Source organism: Danio rerio, chromosome 8 (assembly GCF_049306965.1).
Source record: "Danio rerio strain Tuebingen ecotype United States chromosome 8, GRCz12tu, whole genome shotgun sequence".
NCBI lineage: Eukaryota > Metazoa > Chordata > Actinopteri > Cypriniformes > Danionidae > Danio > Danio rerio.
In genome coordinates, this window is record NC_133183.1 from 48,438,934 (window position 1) to 48,458,675 (window position 19,742).

Consider the following 19,742-nt stretch of genomic DNA (forward strand, 5'->3'; position numbering starts at 1 on the left):
GATTGCTTGATACTTAAAATTAATACTTACTGATTCTATGGTGTCTTTCTCAAAATGTGCATCAATATTTGTCACATTTTTTTGTATTTGTTTACTGTGATAACCTACACAATATTACAAATCGTAAATTCTTAATTTTTACATCTTTACCCTTGTTACAACCCCTGGGCAGTCTAGGGAAGTGGGGTTGCACACTTGATCAAGGATTTTGTTCAAACAAACACTCAAAGAAAATTGAACTCAAAGTAATGACCACATACAAGAATTGCTGTGCAAATAAAGTGATTTATTACAAGTGGTGATAAGTGAAGCAGTGAGTGAGCTATTTACAATATTTACAATTCACAACCAAAACAAAAACCTAAATTAGAAAGACTGGCTATGGGTGGCGCTAAAGCAAAGAAACAATCAAAACCAAACAGTCTTACTAATATCAAATCCCCGCTAATCTAGTCTAATAAACAATAATGTGAAAAATAAATCTTCAACGTCCAAGACGTCTTACCTAAACTACACTAACTATCCACTTAACCAAAAATACACGGGTTGGCGCTCACCCCCTTCCCTAGTGTATCTCTAGACAGTTGAACTCCTATGTGTTGAAATGTATGTCACGTGACCTACTTACCTACCAGTCTTTCTACCAAACCTCTGTAGGGAAACATGAGGAAAGGGAATGAATGATTACACAGGTAAGAACAGACAGTGACTAAACCAAAATAACAACACAGTGTAAATAAAGGATAAGACGGACAATATATCACAACAAAACTTAACAAAATGGGGATATAAATACAGGTTCAATCAAGAGAGCAAAAAGCACTGAAACCAGTAACAAGGTAAGCCAACAAAAAGACTCCCAAACTGCTGGCAGACAAAAAATATATAATGAGCTGGAGTAATCTAATTGGCTGAAACTGGAACAGAGTTGTCACAGAGGAACCAATCAGCATAAAGCAGTGTCAGGATTGGTTGCATCAAGTGGATGTTAACCAACCAATCAGGAACAGCAGTAAGCAAAAACAAGGAAGTGAACTGGAGTGATAAAAAGAAAAACACAATGAGATACATAGTAATACAACCATAAATAACCAATACGTGCTGGCACGTAACACCTCCCCACTAAAGAACAAACATATAATGTTTGTAAAAGAAATATTTTTAACAACGAACATTCAAACATAAATAAACAAATCCACAATAACTGAATTGTCAAATTTAAAACTTACGTGTCAGGTCGAGACAGGGTATCATCCACAATATTCTCTTTCCCCTTCTTGTGTCGGACCTCAAGGTTATAGCTTTGTATAATCAGTGACCAGCGCATCAGTCTCTGGTTCTGATTATACATGCGTGACAGAAAGACAAGTGGATTATGGTCTGTGTAAATCACTACTGGAGTTGAGCTGGAACCCACATACACTTCAAAATTCTGTAGAGCCAACAATAGAGCAAGAGCTTCCTTCTCAATCGTTGAATAATTCAACTGGTGTTTGTTGAACTTACGGGAGAAGTAGCAAATCGGTTGGTCAATTCCTTCCTTATCTTCCTGCAGCAGGACAGCGCCAGCTCCTACAGCACTTGCATCTACCTCCATTTTAAAAGGCTTTTCGAAATTTGGAGCCATTAACACGGGAGCTTCACACAGAAGTGCTTTAATACTCTCAAAGGCATGCTGGCATTCAGATGACCACTTAAATTGCCTAGAAGGGCTCAATAAATTTGTAAGAGGCGTTACCACACTTGAAAAGTTCTTGCAGAAGCCACGGTAGTATCCCGCCATTCCTAAAAACCTCCGCAATTGACGACGAGTATTTGGGGTAGGAAATTCTGCAATGGCTGTTACTTTTGCTTCTACTGGGCGGACCTGTCCTTGACCAACCCGTTTACCAAGATAGGTGATGGTTGCCTGAGCAAACTCACATTTTGCCAAATTCAGGGTTAGATTAGCATTGGCTAGTCGTTGGAACACAGTTTTCAACTGAGACATGTGCTCTGACCATTCAGAAGAATAGATCACTACGTCATCCAAATATGCATTACATCCTGCAACTCCTGCCAGTACAGTAGTTATCAAACGTTGAAACGTAGCAGGTGCATTGCGAAGTCCGAAAGCCATAACCTTGTACTGCATAAAGTGATCAGGGGTAACAAAGGCCGATATGTCAGATGCACAAGGTGTTAATGGCACTTGCCAGTAACCCTTTAACAAGTCTAGTTTAGTCACAAAACAAGCAGAACCCAAGTTATCAACACAGTCCTCCATGCGCGGCAATGGATAGCAATCAGGAACTGTCACTGCATTGACCTTGCGGTAATCAGTGCAAAAACGATTTGACCCATCAGATTTGGGAACGAGAATGCAAGGGGAGCTCCATGGACTACAACTTGGAGCTGCTAGTCCATTTTCACATAGATATTCCACTTCCTGCTTCATAATTTTTCTCTTTCGGGCATTAACACGGTAAGGATGCTGTTTGATTGAATTGGAGTTATGAATAACAATATCGTGTTGTATAACAGAGGTTTGCGTCGGAGTGTCATGAAACAGTTCTGGGAATTGCTCAATCAGATTTTTAACATCCTTCTTTTGGGTTTCTGTCAAATGAGTCAAGTGTGAGGACAAGTTTTTCAGAATCTTAGAGTTCTGTAACAAAGCACATTGCTATGGAGCATTGCGCAGCACTAATCCATCCTCATCTACCTCTGTGGAAATGTCAAAATCCATGTTCAGTAGTGCAATGGGTTTTGTCACTTCCTTTTTCTCAATTTGATTTTGTCGTACCGAATACGCTTTGAGCATGTTAACATGAAAAACACGGGTTTTTCGTCTCCGGTCAGGTGTGCGCAGGACATAATCAGTATTACTGATTTTGTGGTCAATCACATATGGCCCTGAAAATCGTGCAGACAATGCAGAACCAACAATTGGCAAAAGGACCAGTACTTGGTCTCCTGGTTTAAATTCACGAACTACAGTTTTAACGTCAAATCTTTTCATTTTACCTTGCACAGATTTGAGCGTCTGTTGTGCCATGGAACAAGCATTACGTTATCGCTCCCGAAATCTACTCACGTATTGGGTCACTTTCGTTTTGCTACTAGATTCCGAATCTAAAAGTTGTTCTTTCAACACTTTAAGTGGGCCACGGACAGTGTGTCCAAACACAAGTTCAGCTGGGCTGAATCCGAGGGACTCCTGTACTGTTTCACATACCGCAAACAGCATCAGGGCCACTCCTTCATCCCAGTCATTGCCAGTGTCTAGACAGTACGTTCGCAACATGGATTTCAGTGTCTGGTGGAACCGCTCTAGTGCTCCCTGACTCTCTGGATGGTAAGCACTGGAAACACAATGTTGAATAGAAAGTGACCTTAACACCTCGTTAAACACATTTGACATAAAATTTGTCCCTTGATCACTCTGTACGACTTTGGGTAGGCCAAATGTAGCAAAGAATTTGGTTAGAGCTTTAATGATTACGGGTGCAGTGATTTTACGTAATGGTATGGCTTCAGGAAAACGTGTAGCAGCACACATTATTGTCAACAAAAATTGGTTACCGGCTTTCGTCTTTGGCAACGGACCTACACAATCAACAATTACTCTTTCAAAAGGTTCCATCATGATTGGTATAGGATTAAGAGGAGCAGGTGGGATTACCTGATTAGGTTTACCACTGAACTGGCAGGACTGACAGGTGCGGCAGTATCTGGCGACATCTTGCTTCAACCCTGGCCAGAAGAAATGCTTCAGGATCCTGTGATAGGTTTTCGTGATTCCTGAATGACCAGACAAAACATGATCATGCGCAAGAACTAATACTTGCTGTCGGAAAACAGAAGGAACAACCACCTGATATACAGTACTCCATTCATCATCTTGCTCCATTGCAGAACTCCACTTACGCATCAGTAGTGCATTCTCAACAAAATAACCCACCTGTTTCTGTTTCAACTGTTCTCGAGGAACGACTAATTTGAAACATTTGGATAAAGTTTGATCTTTTTGTTGGGCAAGGATGATTTGCTCGCGAGTCAAATTTAAGTTCAGATTGACCTGATTATCAAATGCACACTTTTCAGTCAGAGGTTGTTTTTCAACATTTGTCACTTTGTTACTCACAGTTGCATCGTCTACAGTCATAAATGAATCAGATAAAGTAATCACATTGTCCGTTTGCTTCTGCTGAGCTCGAGTCACGACGCATGCGAGAAAAGTCTCAGGGAATGCATCTGACAACTTGTCACAAAATGAAGGCATGGGAGATTTATCAAGAACCTTGCAAACAGGCATCACCTCACCACCAGCTATATCGTTTGCAAGGATAAGTGATATGCCTTTTACGGGTAATGCAGGTCGAACTGCCACATGCACAAAATCATTGACCAGTTCGCACTGTAAGTGGATTTTGTGCACAGGTGCTCTCACAATTCCCATCTGGATACCTTGCATAAGGATGCTGGATCCAGCTGAGGTTTGTTCGTCAAACGGTAACGCATCAGCAGCTATAATGGAATGACTGGCACCAGTATCACGAAGAATGTTTATTATGTGCTGGTCTTCAGGTTTACCAGTTATCGAAATTGATCCTTTAGTTACGAATGGCTTGTAACTTTCATCAAATGTATTCTCAAGTTGTTCCTTATTCTCAGGTGCAGATTGGACAAAACCAACACTTTTAGGTTTTTGATTTTTGTTTTTCAAAGCACGACAATCGTTTATCAAATGTCCAATTTTTCGGCAATAGAAACAGACTCTAGTCTCTTTTGGAATTTCGGACTTTGCCAATGTACGAGAACTAGAGGAACAAGCAGGCGGAGTGACAGTCACAGACTCAGGACGAGCAGAGAGAAACACGGGTTTGTGTGTAAGAACAAATTCGTCAGCATGAACAGCAGCTTCGGACAAAGACGTTACTTTCTGTTCATTTAAGTAGAGAACCACACGCTCAGGGAGACAATTTTTAAATTCTTCAAGCAGAATTAACTCTCGTAAAGTACTATAATCGGCTGTTTTAGAAGCACTACACCATTTGTCAAATAAAATGCTTTTTTCCCGTGCAAATTCTACAAATGTTTGCTGTGGAGTTTTCTTGTGTTTGCAGAATCTTTGTCGATATGCTTCTGGTACTAGCTCGTAAGCGCATAAAATTGCGGATTTTACAATATCATATTTCAAACTCTCTTCTACAGAAAGTGTTGCACAGACTACTTGGGCTTTGCCACTCAGCTTACACTGCAGAAGCACAGTCCAGGGGCCTCATGTATCAACGCTGCGTACGCACAAAAACTTTGCGTACGCCAGGTTTCACGCTCAGAATCACTCACGTTTGGATTTACTAACAATGAACTGAACGTGGGAATGTGCGCAGGTTCACGGCAGCTTTCTGGCAGGCGTACGCACATTTTTTGTGCGTGTCTGTTTTATTTCCATTGGCGACTCCTAGAGGCAGTTGTGTTAAATTCTTCTCTACAAAGTGTCTGAGCCTTGCAATGGCAGCTGTATGAGACGGGTTCATATAGTAGGTATGTAAGATTTCCATACCATACAGTTGACCAGCTAAACATTAAAGCACAATTTGCAGCAGTCGCCTGTTTTCCCAATGTAATCTGAGCGATCTACTGCACGCACATTGCTATAAAGACACTATCTGAAGATGAATTTGCATGCGTGAATCAGAAACATTTCCATTCAATAAATGTGCAAATAAAATATGATGCACAAACTTATTGATGATTCCTACTTGTCTTTCTCTTGATAAAAAGTGGGCAAAATCTGATATGTAGCAGGGAAAAAAAGAAGAAAGAGTTCATCAGATGCTGGATTCGAGCCGAGTTAATGCTCGAACGTGTCAGTCCATGACCACATGCTTCTTGTGAGGTGCGCCACTGAGACTGCTAAGGGTACTGCAACAGTTTACAGATATAAACCACACTATTTCTTTTTTAAATGCACTCAGTGCGATGTTCAGACCCAAATGTGTTAACCGTATCAGCTAAACTCTCCCACTCTATTTTTTTCTTTTGTTGTTAATTCCGGAGAACAAACTTGCAAATAACACCGCTTTTCTCCGGTCTACCTCCGAAAGCAGCACCTCCAATTCACATTCTGTTCAAACTTTCTCTTTTTGCTTGATTTTGCCGTTGCTTTTTCGTTGGGTTTTTCCATTAGCATAGTCATTAGCATATTCATACGGGGAGGAGGCAGGGAGGGGTTTTGTGCTCGTGCATGTTGCGCTCAGTTTCACGTTCATTCAGATGTACAAAAGAATATGCGTGAGATTCGGCGTACGCAGTGTTTCATACATCTGATTTTTTTTCTGCGTACGCACATTTACAGCTTTGTGCGTACGCAATGTTTTAGTAAGATTTCCACGCAAGTCTTCGTACATGAGGCCCCAGATGTCTTTAGGCCAATTAAGTGTAGTTGCAATACGTTCGAACGCAGTAAAGTAAGAGTCAACCTCATCTTCACGGAAATTAGGAACAAGTGAAATTTGTTTACTTACGTCAATTTGGTTGAAAGAAGATTAAACATCTGGCTTGATCACCTGACCAGGCATGAGTACATCAGTACTGACCACAGGAGAAGTCATAGCAGCCTTAGCAGCAGCGTCCAGCTCCAACTGGCGCAACCTAACTTGCTTGTCAGCTTCAATCTCGAGACGCCGTATCTCAAGCTTAAGATCCAGTTCAGCCTTATGTGTCCGAGCTTTCTCCTGAGTCTCATACTGGAGTTTGGCCAGACGTAGCTTAAGTCTGCCATTTGTCTTTGAATCAGTAGAGACAGGGGTTGATGGATCAAAGGGCGGCAACGCAACTTTAGCCTCAACCTTCGCTTCAACGTCAGTTACATTACTACCATGCCCTGCACTTTCAGGACTGCTCGGCCTTTCAGCTGAATAGTTAGGATCAAGTTCAGTGACATTCTCACTAGTGGTCTGAAATACTCCTATTTCAACCAAATGATCGTAAAGTATTTTCTTAATAGTTTTTTTCAGAAATTGGCGACTGATCGAAATTTGAAAATGCTCTGCAATTTTGAAAAGTTCGTCCTTGCGGCATTTATCAAATTGCTTGAGTGAAGGATTATTAAGAAAAGCTTCCACATTAGACAATGCCATTTTTTAATCACAAGCTAGTCAGAAGCAAATAGACAAAATCAGTAACTCATTCCTCTAATACTACATCTAGTATAATCCACAAAATTACTTTGGGTACAGAAAGAATTGAGTATCTGTAGAACCAAAATCCTCAGAAATAAATGTTGGGACGTTAATAATCCCGGACGAGCCCCCAAAAATGTTACAACCCCTGGGCAGTCTAGGGAAGTGGGGTTGCACACTTGATCAAGGATTTTGTTCAAACAAACACTCAAAGAAAATTGAACTCAAAGTAATGACAACATACAAGCATTTCTGTGCAAATAAAGTGAAGCAGTGAGTGAGCTATTTTCAATATTTACAATTCACAACCAAAACAAAAACCTAAATTAGAAAAACTGGCTATGGGTGGCGCTAAAGCAAAGAAACAATCAAAACCAAACAGTCTTACTAATATCAAATCCCCGCTAATCTAGTCTAATAAACAATAATGTGAAAAATAAATCTTCAACGTCCAAGACGTCTTACCTAAACTACACTAACTATCCACTTAACCAAAAATACACGGGTTGGCGCTCACCCCCTTCCCTAGTGTATCTCTAGACAGTTGAACTCCTATGTGTTGAAATGTATGTCACGTGACCTACTTACCTACCAGTCTTTCTACCAAACCTCTGTAGGGAAACATGAGGAAAGGGAATGAATGATTACACAGGTAAGAACAGACAGTGACTAAACCAAAATTACAACACAGTGTAAATAAAGGATAAGACGGACAATATAACAACAAAACTTAACAAAATGGGGATATAAATCCCCAAAAAATGGGGATATAATTTAGGTTCAATCAAGAGAGCAAAAAGCACAGAAACCAGTAACAAGGTGAGCCAACAAAAAGACTCCCAAACTGCTGGCAGACAAAAAATATATAGTGAGCTGGAGTAATCTAATTGGCTGAAACTGGAAAAGAGTTGTCACAGAGGAACCAATCAGCATAAAGCAGTGTCAGGATTGGTTGCATCAAGTGGATGTTAACCAGCCAATCAGGAACAGCAGTAAGCAAAAACAAGGAAGTGAACTGGAGTGATAAAAAGAAAAACACAATGAGACACATAGTAATACAACCATAAATAACCAATACGTGCTGGCACGTAACACCCTATAAAACCTACTGCATCATATATTAGACATAAAGGACTGTATATTATCAAAGTTGACAAACCTTTGTTAAAAAGGCTTCAACAATAGCATTATAAGAATCATGCTAAAATATATTAATGAAAATATGATGTATTTATTTATTTTTGTTGTATTTATATTGATTTATATGATTTTTTTGTTCAGTCAATCAGATTTGTAGGCCCACTGCACTGTGTTTTGCCCAGCATAAAATTACAGAGCTTTCATTTTTGACAATTTAATGTCAACTATCTAAAGACAAATTATTGAGAGATTTAGAGCAATACATTCTATTTACAGTGGGGGAAATGAGTATTCAACACGTCACTGTTTTTTTTTTTCTTCAGAAAACATATTTATAAAGGCACTGTTGACATGAAATGTTCACTGGATGTTGGTTACAACTAAGCGTGTCACGATCCTCCAAATCCTCAATTCGATTACATTTTCGATTCTAAAGGCAGGATTCGATTCGATTTTCGATTATGAATAATTAATTAATTAATGACCAATTAATTATTTGTAGCCTACCATTTAAACTACCTGACCAGCATGGTCTTTGTTTTACCCATAAACAAATCATACAATAAATGAATAAAGGCAAGATACACACATAATTACCACCTGTCAATCACTCTTTCTGCAGGACTCGTGAATAGGCAGTGATCTGTGTCGTTATAATGGCGTCGGTAAAAAAGACGCACAACCAACAGGAACCAGCCAACAGTATTTGAGGTGTTCGCTAAAATGACTAAGTACAAGTGAGTGAAAGATTGAAGCAGTCCTCTGACTGCCTGGACCTGCTGTCTCGAGCGCATGGCTTTGTGTGCGTCTGTGTGGTCACGTGATGTGCATTTTCAGAGGTAGAAAGGAAGGAGGGCTGCTCAGAAATGCTACACGCCACTGTGGATGTCAAATCGTTGTCGTTCTAAAATTTCATTTAAAAACAAAGACAGTGTAAACAGGGCCTGAGTGTGTACTTTTCGCGAGCGGATTTGCAATGGGGCGGGCGGAGGATCGCGATGCCGGTGTTGTCTATCGGATGAACCGTACGTAATACGTACATAGCAGAGCTTGCGAAACTGTGTTTTTTTGTCGACAACACAAACATTGTCAACATAACTCACTGGAAATCCAAAATGCTTTCACACCGGCGACTTCATTTAAAGAGGAGAGGGTTTAAGTTCTGTCGACGGGTCTCCTGCTTCTGCAGTTTAACAAGCACTTCAACAAGCCTGTTTTTTTCCCGCTTGGCGAGCCAAGCTGACGTGACATGAGGGCGTGGCAGCATCGACGATTCTATTTTTTGATTCGATAATCGAAATTAAATTTATGTGTAATAAAATGTAATAACACATGAAAAAGTACTGTACACATGAAGAAAAGGAGGTGTAGAAGGGCAGTGATAGCCCAGACAGCTGCTGAAATCTCTCAGTAGTTTTTCAGTAACCTTTTGCCCTTCCTATTTGTAAATGAACATCAGCTGCTTCGGTCCAACATCTACATTCGCAGGATGATTAGGATGAGTGGACATTTTAGCAAGACAAAGATCCAAAACACACCAAGGAACGGCTCAGCCAATCACCTGACTTGATTCCAATATAAAATACAAATTAAAGATCAGATTTGTTAGGCGAAACCCACAGAACAATCAAGATATTTACACTCTGTTGAAGTCATTCTCTATATTAGAGGTGTCTTTAAGCTGCCATGACCAAAAAAGCCTTTATTTATAGTATTAAATACATTTCAGTAGTTCAGTACTTCCATTGTTATTACACAACTCATTTTTCAGATAAAATTTTTGTTCATTTTTTTATGTTTGTATTGTTTGGGATTTACCGAAATCTGATTCAATTTCATGTCAACAGCTCCTTTAGAAATATTGTTCCCAGAAAAAAAAAACATGTCATGTTAAATACTTGGACCTGGATCTGGTTCATATTTTTCATGTAAATAAGTTAAATAACATAAGGCTGGCTATTTTATTTGTTTATTAAAATAACTAATTGTATATCTGTTCTGTTGGGGAAGAATGTGGGGAAGCCATTGGGGGGAGTGGGGAGTAGTATTTTTTTCAAATACCTTTTTTATGGTATTTATAATACATTGCTTTAGAATATTTGTAACTTTTAACATGCTTAAAGACTGACAAATATGTCTAAAAAGCTGAAAAATATATCTACGTTTATGAAATGGCAAATTGCTCTCTAATTTAGATCTACAATGTGTTTGTTTTACAGCCAGTTATTCCAGAATGAAAAAGGAGAGCTTCTGAAAGAGGGGGACATAGTGAAATTTAACAAACTAGCAGATACGCTTGAGATCATCGCAAAGCACGGAGCAGACGCTTTATACACTGGTGACATCGCCAAAGACCTTGTTAGTGACATACAGGCTGCAGGTGATTTTAAACGTCACTCCACATTTCTGAATGTAAAAAGCCTGTAGAGGTAAATGAATCACACTTTGTGTTGTTTTTAGGTGGAACGGTTTCTCTGGAGGACCTGAATTCGTTCAGGGCATCTGAATCAGATGCTTGGGAAGTCAATCTGGGAGACTATGACATGTACTTTCCTCCACCGCCAGCAGGGGGAGCGATACTTAGCTTCGTACTCAACACCATGCTAGGTGGGAAAAACTATTTTTATTTAATAGTAGTTGCTTATCCTTACTTATCCTGAATCAGCTGTGCTTTAGATATGAACGACTTAACCATGTGGACTACCATTTAAAAGTATGGGGTTGGTAAAACTTGCCATGTTTTTGTGTAGTCACTAATGCTTAACATTTGCTAAATTTTTAGGATCAAAAATACAGTAAATATTTAATGTATTTCATACATTCTTTTGATCTCAAAGTAGAGTTTTCAGCATCATTACTATTGGTTTCTGTGTGTAAGTTTAAATGGAAACTAATTATCCAATTTTAATACAATTAATACAATACTCCTGTAAACAGCGATTTTTGATTAATTTAATCCTATTAAGGTCATAATCGAACTGAACAGAAATTGAATTAAGACGTGAAGTATGCCGATTTTAGTATCATTATGAAAGTGCGGCACAGACATTGTAAACAACTTAATCAAACTGTTATCATTGTGTAAGATTTTTGCCACATTTTGCGTCAGGATAGCCCATACACACATGACTGTTTGACACAATTCTCTGCACCTATTAAGTCAGAGAGGGACCACAGACACTTGCATCCAGAAATGTGGAGTTTTTTTGCCCCTCCGGCGAGCGGTATCAAATATAGATAGCATGGTGTCACAATGACATTAATTGAATTATGTGCTATACCATGTAAAATGGGATCATAAAAGGAACATTCAAAAAGCAACTCATGTAAACACCTTAAACATATTATTGTCTTATTCAGATTAAGGCAAATAATTTAATTTACTGATATCCATGTATATGTTGTCACTGTCACATGATTCTAGAAAAAAAAACATTTAAATGTGGTAGTTTGCTGCTCATTTAAAACATTTCAGCTGTAAAAGCATCCGTTTTGCATCATATTTAGGAGGAAATCATTATAGAATTCCTTAGAGTTTTTTTTATTATTATTAAAGGGACTTTTCAATAAAAAATTCTGTCATCATTTAAAACACCTTTCACTTGTTCCAAACCATCATGAGTTTCTTCATTCAGTTGAACACAAAAGAAGATATTTTGAAGAAAGTTAGAATCCTGTAACCATTGAGACCCATAGTATTTGTTTTATCTAGTAGGGATGTTAATGGTTACCAGTTTTTAACTTTCTTCAAAATATCTTCTTTCATGTTCAAAATTCACAAAACTGAAAATAAATAAAATGAATCAAACAAAAAATATTTTATTTGTGAATGAATCACACAACGAGTCTGAGATGAAGGACCAAGAGCTCATTTTCTAGTCACTAATGTTGTCTGTCAGTTAATTTGAAAATAAAGGATTAGGCTACAAAGAGTAAAATATATAATTTATTAATTAATACAGATTATTCAAGGTACTGTTCTTAATAAAATAATCAACCTCTAATTAAGAAATACGTTGTCTTGCCTTTGCTGCTGGACTGCATGCAGAACTCCAATTGTGGTCTTTCTCTCCTGGTTGATGCTGATGATGTCACGTATGAGGCCAAGCTATTTTGTTTACAACTAATTTCACTTGATTTTAAAATTTTATACAGTTTAAGTCAGAATTATTAGCCCTCCTGAATTATTAACCCCACTGTTTATTTTTCCCCCCAATTTCTGTTTAACGGAGAGGAGATTTTTTTAAACACATTTCTAAACATAATAGTTTTAATAACTCATTTCTATTAACTGATTTTTGTTTTATCTGTGCCATGATGACAGTACATAATATTTGACTAGATATTTTTCAAGACACTTCTATACAGCTTAAAGTGACATTTAAATGCTTAACTAGGTTGATTAGGTTAACAAGGCAGGTCAGGGTAATTAGGCAAGTTATTGTATAACGATGGTTTGTTCTGTAGACTATCGAAAGAAAATATAGTTTAAAGGGGCTAATAATTTTGACTTTAAAATGGTTTAAAAAAAAAAAACTAGCAAATATAAAACAAACAAGACTTTCTTTAGAAGAAAAGATATTATCACACATACTGTGAAAATTTCCTTGCTCTGTTAAACATAATTTGGGAAATAGTTAAAAAAGTAAAAAATATTCAAAGGGGGGCTAATAATTCTGACTTCAACTGTATATACAGTACACACACACACTGTATATGTGAGCAATATCATGCTCATGGTACTGCTTTATGGCTATGTACAATGTTACTGTGCACACATCACAGCAGTGCTGATGTACAGCCATATTGCAATGCTACAAGTGTGATATGTTTATACAATGCAATCAACAGCATAATAGTGTATAAAAAATTTAATTAATGCAAAGATTATCAAAAACCCTTTTTTGCATAGACCTACTTTCTTTCACTATGCATTCACATTTGCAGCTGACCATCTGAAAAGCCATTGCTAATTAAAAAATGTCACTTAAGAAATAGATTTGAAATATTCTCTTGCTGAAAGTATTGTAATGTAATGTTGTAGTGTTGACAAAAAAAGATCTCTCATACAGATCAAGATTATAAGGCTAAACGAGTTCTCGTGTATTTTTCTGCTGCATCCAGGTATTCACAAACATTAACCCCATAAAAACTAAAGCAAAGCAAACACAACTAGATTACTGAAGTACAAATACAGCAATACAAAACACTTTCATTTTTTTTTATTAAATATCCTGTTCTGATTAAATATCCTGTTCTGTAGTGATTAGTTCAGCTGTGGTTTAAAATATCTGCTGAGAAAAACATTTATTTATGTTTATTATTACAATTAGTTTATGATTATTATATTGTCTGTCACCATTTTATGGCGGAGCAATGTAACGCCACCTTGCTAATCACTGTTGCTCCAATGCTGTGGTTTGTAATACAAAGCATTTTGATCAAGTATCACTACAATTTTAATCAAATGTCATGTATTGAACAACACAATTTAATAAACTATTATATACAGATGCTAAGTCTGTCAAAGCAATAATGACCAAGTTTTCATTTAGGATAATATACATTAAGCTGTAAAATAAAATAAAACTTAACATTGCGGTCAAATCTATTTGCTCTATAAGTGTCCATGAAAGGCTACTGACGCATTGGAAGTCCCATCTACAAAATCATCAACACATTTTCAAATAGGCACTATGCTTATAAATAAACTGCATATTTGCAGTCTAAATAACTACATTCTTGCCTAAAACAGTATCAATTGACAATATTTTGTCCACAGCCACAGTATTTTTACAAACTATAGTGAGTTTAGTCCTAAACAGAGGTAAATAGACTGGATAAGTTTTGATACTGGCAGAATATTGCATGGCTATCAGATTTGAGCACCAGAAAGAACTGTTGTATATGTATATTTATGCATTTTTTTGTTTTTATGTAACAACATTTTCATTCATTTATTACTGCATATTAACAGTTAGCTAGTTGCCCAATCTCAAACATTTCTGTTGATTTTAAACTACAGCACTGATTAATTTCTCTGTGTTTCTCAGGTTTCAATCTAAGTTCCGCATCTCTGGAGGGGGACGAGAAGGTTTTAACATTCCAGCGTTACGTAGAAACCTGTAAATTTGCCAATGGCCTTAAAAAGTTCATGAAGGATCCCAACTTTGCCTCTCAAACGGTAGGCCCCCTATAGGAAATAGTTTGTTTTACATATTAATTGTATATGTTTAGAAAGGATAGCATTGGTCAGACTGTACTTTGGTAACTCAACAGAAACATTACAGTCATTACGCTCTCTGGAGGCAGTGGTGTAATGTGCTGTAATGACTTAAGTGCTGTTTTCTGGGCGATCATTACTGCAGGCAGTAAAGTACAGCACTGCAACACTGCCATTATTGCTGGCAACCCACTGGTTTCGACACACATAGAGTCATGCATTAGTTCATCGTCCTCCACATTCTGTGTGGCTTCAACAGGAGGCGGTTGAGATCATTCAGAAGCATTTCGCCGACAAAGTGAGAGCAAAAATCAGTCCTGACCACAGTTATGATGCCAGCTACTATAACGTCACCCCATATCTGGACTCGCATGGCACTACTCACGTGTCTGTGCTCGCTGAGGATGGCATGGCTGTTTCTGTGACCAGCACCATCAACCACATGTATGTGCACTTAATAATATTCACTCTAGTAAGTGCTAGGACACGCAGTGAGATGATGCTTATTATTTAGGCCATGTTTCTGTTTGGTTTCAGATTTGGATCCAGGATTTTCTCCTCCAAAACAGGCATCCTCCTCAATAATGAACTTGCAGACTTCTGTGGAAAAACTGATCAGATTCATGCTGGTCAGTAAATCTTCATGAATGACTTCTGCTTTGTGTGACTCCTAATAGGTACTGCTCCTGAAATTAAAGGGATTTTTTAGAACAAATATCCAATATAAGTTATCCAATCCAGTTAGGATGAGTTTTTTTTAAGAATGCACAATTTATTGGTACTAAATAAGTTAACAGCTTCAAGTTTATCACACTCCAAAATAAAGGTACAAAATTTGTCACTGGGACTTTTGTATCATACAGGTGGATATTAGTACCTTTAGGGTGCACTTTTGTACTTTTTAGGTTCACTTTTGTAGCTTAAAGGTGTAACGGGCTACACATTTGTACTTTTTAGGTATTATTATGTAGGGCTGTACAATATTGGAAAAATCATAAATTGCAATATTTTAATTTTCTGTTATAACCATTGCGATCTGAATACAGTTTCGCAATGTAGTTTGAATAGCACTTCTTGATGGTTTTCTGGAGAGTCTAACAGTATTCTGGTACATAAGTTTAATAACCACAATGAAAAAAAAATCCTTTTTTTAGTTTGGTTTGTCTCGTTATTAGTACAAATATCAAAAATTCTTAGACCATGTAAAAATATCATTTTCTTTTCACCGTCATAAGAAATAAGTCATAATTTTTGACTATTATCCCATAAAACAAGCTAAATGATCTGCCAGTGGGGTAAGTGAAATAATCTTGTTTTCGCTTTAAAATGTGAATATTTAAACTAGGGACAAGACAAAAATTCTAATTATGATTTTGTTTTTGCATAAATCATATAAACTTCATACAAATGCAGTGATTTAATACAGTTCTTTAGCTTCTGCTCTACTATAATTCAGACTCAACATAGCATATCTTTGTGATGTGTCTATTACAGTTGTGCACATTGCGATATCAATGCTAAAACGATATATTGTGCAGCCCTATTAATATGTACCTTTGTTAGGAACAAAAAAAGAACCTTTTAAAAATGTTCCACTCCAGTGACAGATTGTATACATTTATTTCTGAGAGTATATAAAAATATATAAAAATCTAATTATAAAAATAACAATTAGAAATACATATATACATTTTGTAAAACATACTCAGATGGTCTTCATGTACATTATATTTGTACATATTTACAGCCCTATTGTAAATGTTTTTCTCTCTATCAATTGTAGCTATTTAGATATCAGAACTAATATACTCTGTATTATTAGTAAAATTCTAGCAGATACATTCATATAAAAACATAGTTATAACATACTTTAATAGATATAAATTTACTTAATAGATATAAGTTCGTAAATGAAACAATGCATTTTATTATTTTGGCTTAGGAAGTGTAAACCAGAATATAAATAAGTTATTTGTTGAATTGTTACATTGTGTCATTGTTAGACTTAGGGCGTACTCACACTAGGTACAGTTGCCTTGGACCGTGCCGAAGCACGGTTGTCCCCCCTCCCTTTTCCCCCGACAGCCTGCATGTTAATTGAAAAGTAAGAATGATTAATAAAACCATATGAAACAGTCCCTTAAAAGTGTCATTGCATCTTCGGTTTCGGCTCAGGTGCGCTTTGACTCACAATAGCATACCATGCAAAAGCCCAACCGAACTGCGGTTTGACACACCTTTTCCAGCCGGGCCAGAGCCGCCCAATTGAAACCTGCCTGGGCCTGATTCGGAGCACTCTCACTTGTCAAATGAACTGGGAATAGCTAGTTCGGATAGTCTAGTGTGAGTGCATCCTTTAAGCAATCTGGCAAATTTTTACTAAGAAACATCATTTTTATGGGTTAAAAATAAATCCCTGAGGTAAGCATAGCACTTTTTGGTGAAATATAGTACCGTTGATTTAGACAGCTTCAGACATTTATAAAATAAAAGTTCAGAATAGGGATTCTGGATACATACATACATGTGTAAATGTTTTTATGACATATCAGGGCACAAATCTGTATAATGACATGGGTATGACACAGGTATTACAAGAAGGTGGTGAAACATGAGGACATTGCTGATGTCCTCATTTCTCAAAAAGGTTATAAATCACATGAGATCAAATCAGATCACATGAGATCAAATCATTTTTTCTTAAAGTAAAACTGTACACAGTTTCCTGTGAGGGTTGGGTTTAGGGGGTAGAGTGGGGTTGGGGCCATAGAAAATACAGTTTCATTCATTCATTCATTCATTCATTCATTTTCTTTTCGGCTAAGTCTCTTTATTAATCTGGGTCGCCTCAGCGGAATGAACTGCCAACTTATCCAGCATATGTTTTTACGCAGTGGATGCCCTTCCAGCCGCAACCCATCACAGGGAAAGACACACACTCATACACTATGGTCAATTTTAGCCAACCCAATTCAGCTGTACCACATGCCTTTTGGATTTGTGGGGGAAACCGGAGCACCCATAGGAAACCCACGTGAACACAGGGATAACATGCAAACTCCACACAGAAATGCCAACTGACCCAGCCGAGGCTCGAACCAGCAATCTTCTTGCTGTGAGAAGAACGTGCTACCCACTGCGCCACCACGTCACCAAAAATAAAGTTTGTACAGCATAAAAACAATGGAAACCTATGTAATGTACCCACAATTCATAAAAACAATAGTGTGTGTGTGTGTGTGTGTGTGTGTTGTGTATTGACCTTATTATTTTAAATGAGAGCAGGTGCAGCTCTTGAAACTGACTAGAAGTCTCGGGATTCTGGTCTTATTCAATTCCATTGATTTTTAGCTGAACAAAATAGCTTGTTATGCTGCTCTGTTACAAACTGCTATTTTCTTTTTTTTTTTTTCATAAACACAGCTGTTTGTAGAGCAAGTAGTTTGACCATTTACGTCCATAAGTTGTTCTTAGTCATTTCCACCATAGGCACAGAAAAGAGCTTGTTCCTGCATTTCAGAATAAGGTAAAAACCCGTGTCTGTTTTGTGTGTGTGTGTAAAGGTGAACAGCCGCCCTCCTCCATGTCTCCAGTGGTTCTTCACTCAAGATCTAAGAAGCATATTGTGGTCATAGGAGCGTCAGGGGGCAGTATGATCACCACCGGGGTGGCGCTGGTGAGCTTCAAGCACACACTATAATGGTTCTTATCAGAACTCTCCAGTGTCCCCAGAAATTATACACAGTAAAATGTACTCAGTTTAGATAGAAACTCTTTGAATAGAGGTACACAGAAGAGAAACTCAAAACTACAACTGACTTCATATGAAATTACAGCCTAAATGAAATCAGCTGAAATATAATACACTGAATCTCTCAAAATCTCAGCAGAAGATCAACTTGATCAGTAAGCAACTACACAAACAGCAGCTTTTCTTATTACTAACCTTACTTACTATAAAGTAAAATAAAGTTTGCCTTACTATAAAGAGGGACCAAATACTCTCCGAACTGAGTAGATTTTACTCACTGGATTTTGCTGTGTAAGTGAAGTTTGAGCTCAAAATACTTTTTGTATGATTGATTTAAATGCTGTGAATATCCCTTTTGACTGTTTTTATGTATCTCTTTATATGCAAATAAGTCACTGATCCATGACTCAACCCAAAAGCACTGTTTTGGTTTTATATATTTAAGTTTACATCAAAAAATCTTGTTTTTATTTTTATTTATTTAATTTTTTGTGGGTGCCAATAACCCAGTGCAGTGTTCCACCAACACATATTTTAGATGTCTCCCTTGTGACCCATTCACTTGAGGTTTTGGAGTCTATTCTGATGTTCTGATAAGTGGGATAGGTTGAAAATATGTACTGTTGGTGTGCCTTCAGGAACAGGGTTGGGAAACACTGACCTAATGGTTAAGTGCGCCGACATATAACATATAGAGTTAAATTCCCGGCTCAAGGTTCTTTGCCATTCCTGTTACCCTTTCTCTGCTCCCCACACAATGTTTAGTTATCAAATGAATGAATTGTCTTTAATTACATGAATTGAATAAATGATTCCAAGTTTAATGAATTATGATTCATTTATAGACTCTAATGAACTTCCTGTGGTTCGGCAAGACTCTGCAGGACTCCATTGACGCTCCTGTGGTGTTTGTAGACTCCAAAAACGTTCTCAACTTTGAGCCCTCATTTGACAAGGTAAGTAGAGGCAAATATTTGTCCAGCGAAGTGTATGTAATGGCTTGTTTCCACTGACTGGTACAGTACTGTATGGTTCGGGTCGGTACAGGTCACCTTTATCAGGCTTGCATTTCCACTATCAAGGGTACCCTTTTGGTGGGCCTGGTGTATGACAGAAAGTTTCAGTCAACATCATTTTCGCTCGAGAAAATGTCTAAAGTAAAACTGTACGGGTTGCTTACATATCATATGAGAAGCACTTCTCACAAAACAGACGCTTTATACACATAAATACTTGTGTATAAATGTTTGTTACTAACTTTTTTCTGTCAACATGAGTTGGTTATAACTGCAGATCAATGACAGTGCGAAATAACCTACTGTAACGTCTGCAATTGTGTAAAATAAATGAATAAATGTAACATATATGAACACATACAGCCCCTTATAGTCTCCGATATGTTACAAACTATAGAAGAACTACACACAGCAGACATTTAGGGCTCTATTTAGAGGGTCCA

At 37.5% G+C, this 19,742-nt stretch overlaps 1 protein-coding gene across 3 annotated transcripts in view; it reads left to right on the forward strand.

Annotated features, from left to right (window-relative positions):
* The window catches only part of ggt5a (gamma-glutamyltransferase 5a), a 44,904-nt gene that overhangs the window by 22,418 nt on the left and 2,744 nt on the right, over positions 1 to 19,742 (forward strand). For all 3 annotated transcript variants that reach the window (XM_073909748.1, XM_005167383.6, NM_001123298.1), the window contains exons 5-11: positions 10,529 to 10,689; positions 10,770 to 10,916; positions 14,363 to 14,493; positions 14,792 to 14,976; positions 15,070 to 15,161; positions 18,096 to 18,208; positions 19,129 to 19,239. In XM_073909748.1, coding sequence (XP_073765849.1) covers positions 10,529 to 10,689; positions 10,770 to 10,916; positions 14,363 to 14,493; positions 14,792 to 14,976; positions 15,070 to 15,161; positions 18,096 to 18,208; positions 19,129 to 19,239 — 940 coding nt within the window. The remainder of the gene's footprint in view (positions 1 to 10,528; positions 10,690 to 10,769; positions 10,917 to 14,362; positions 14,494 to 14,791; positions 14,977 to 15,069; positions 15,162 to 18,095; positions 18,209 to 19,128; positions 19,240 to 19,742) is intronic.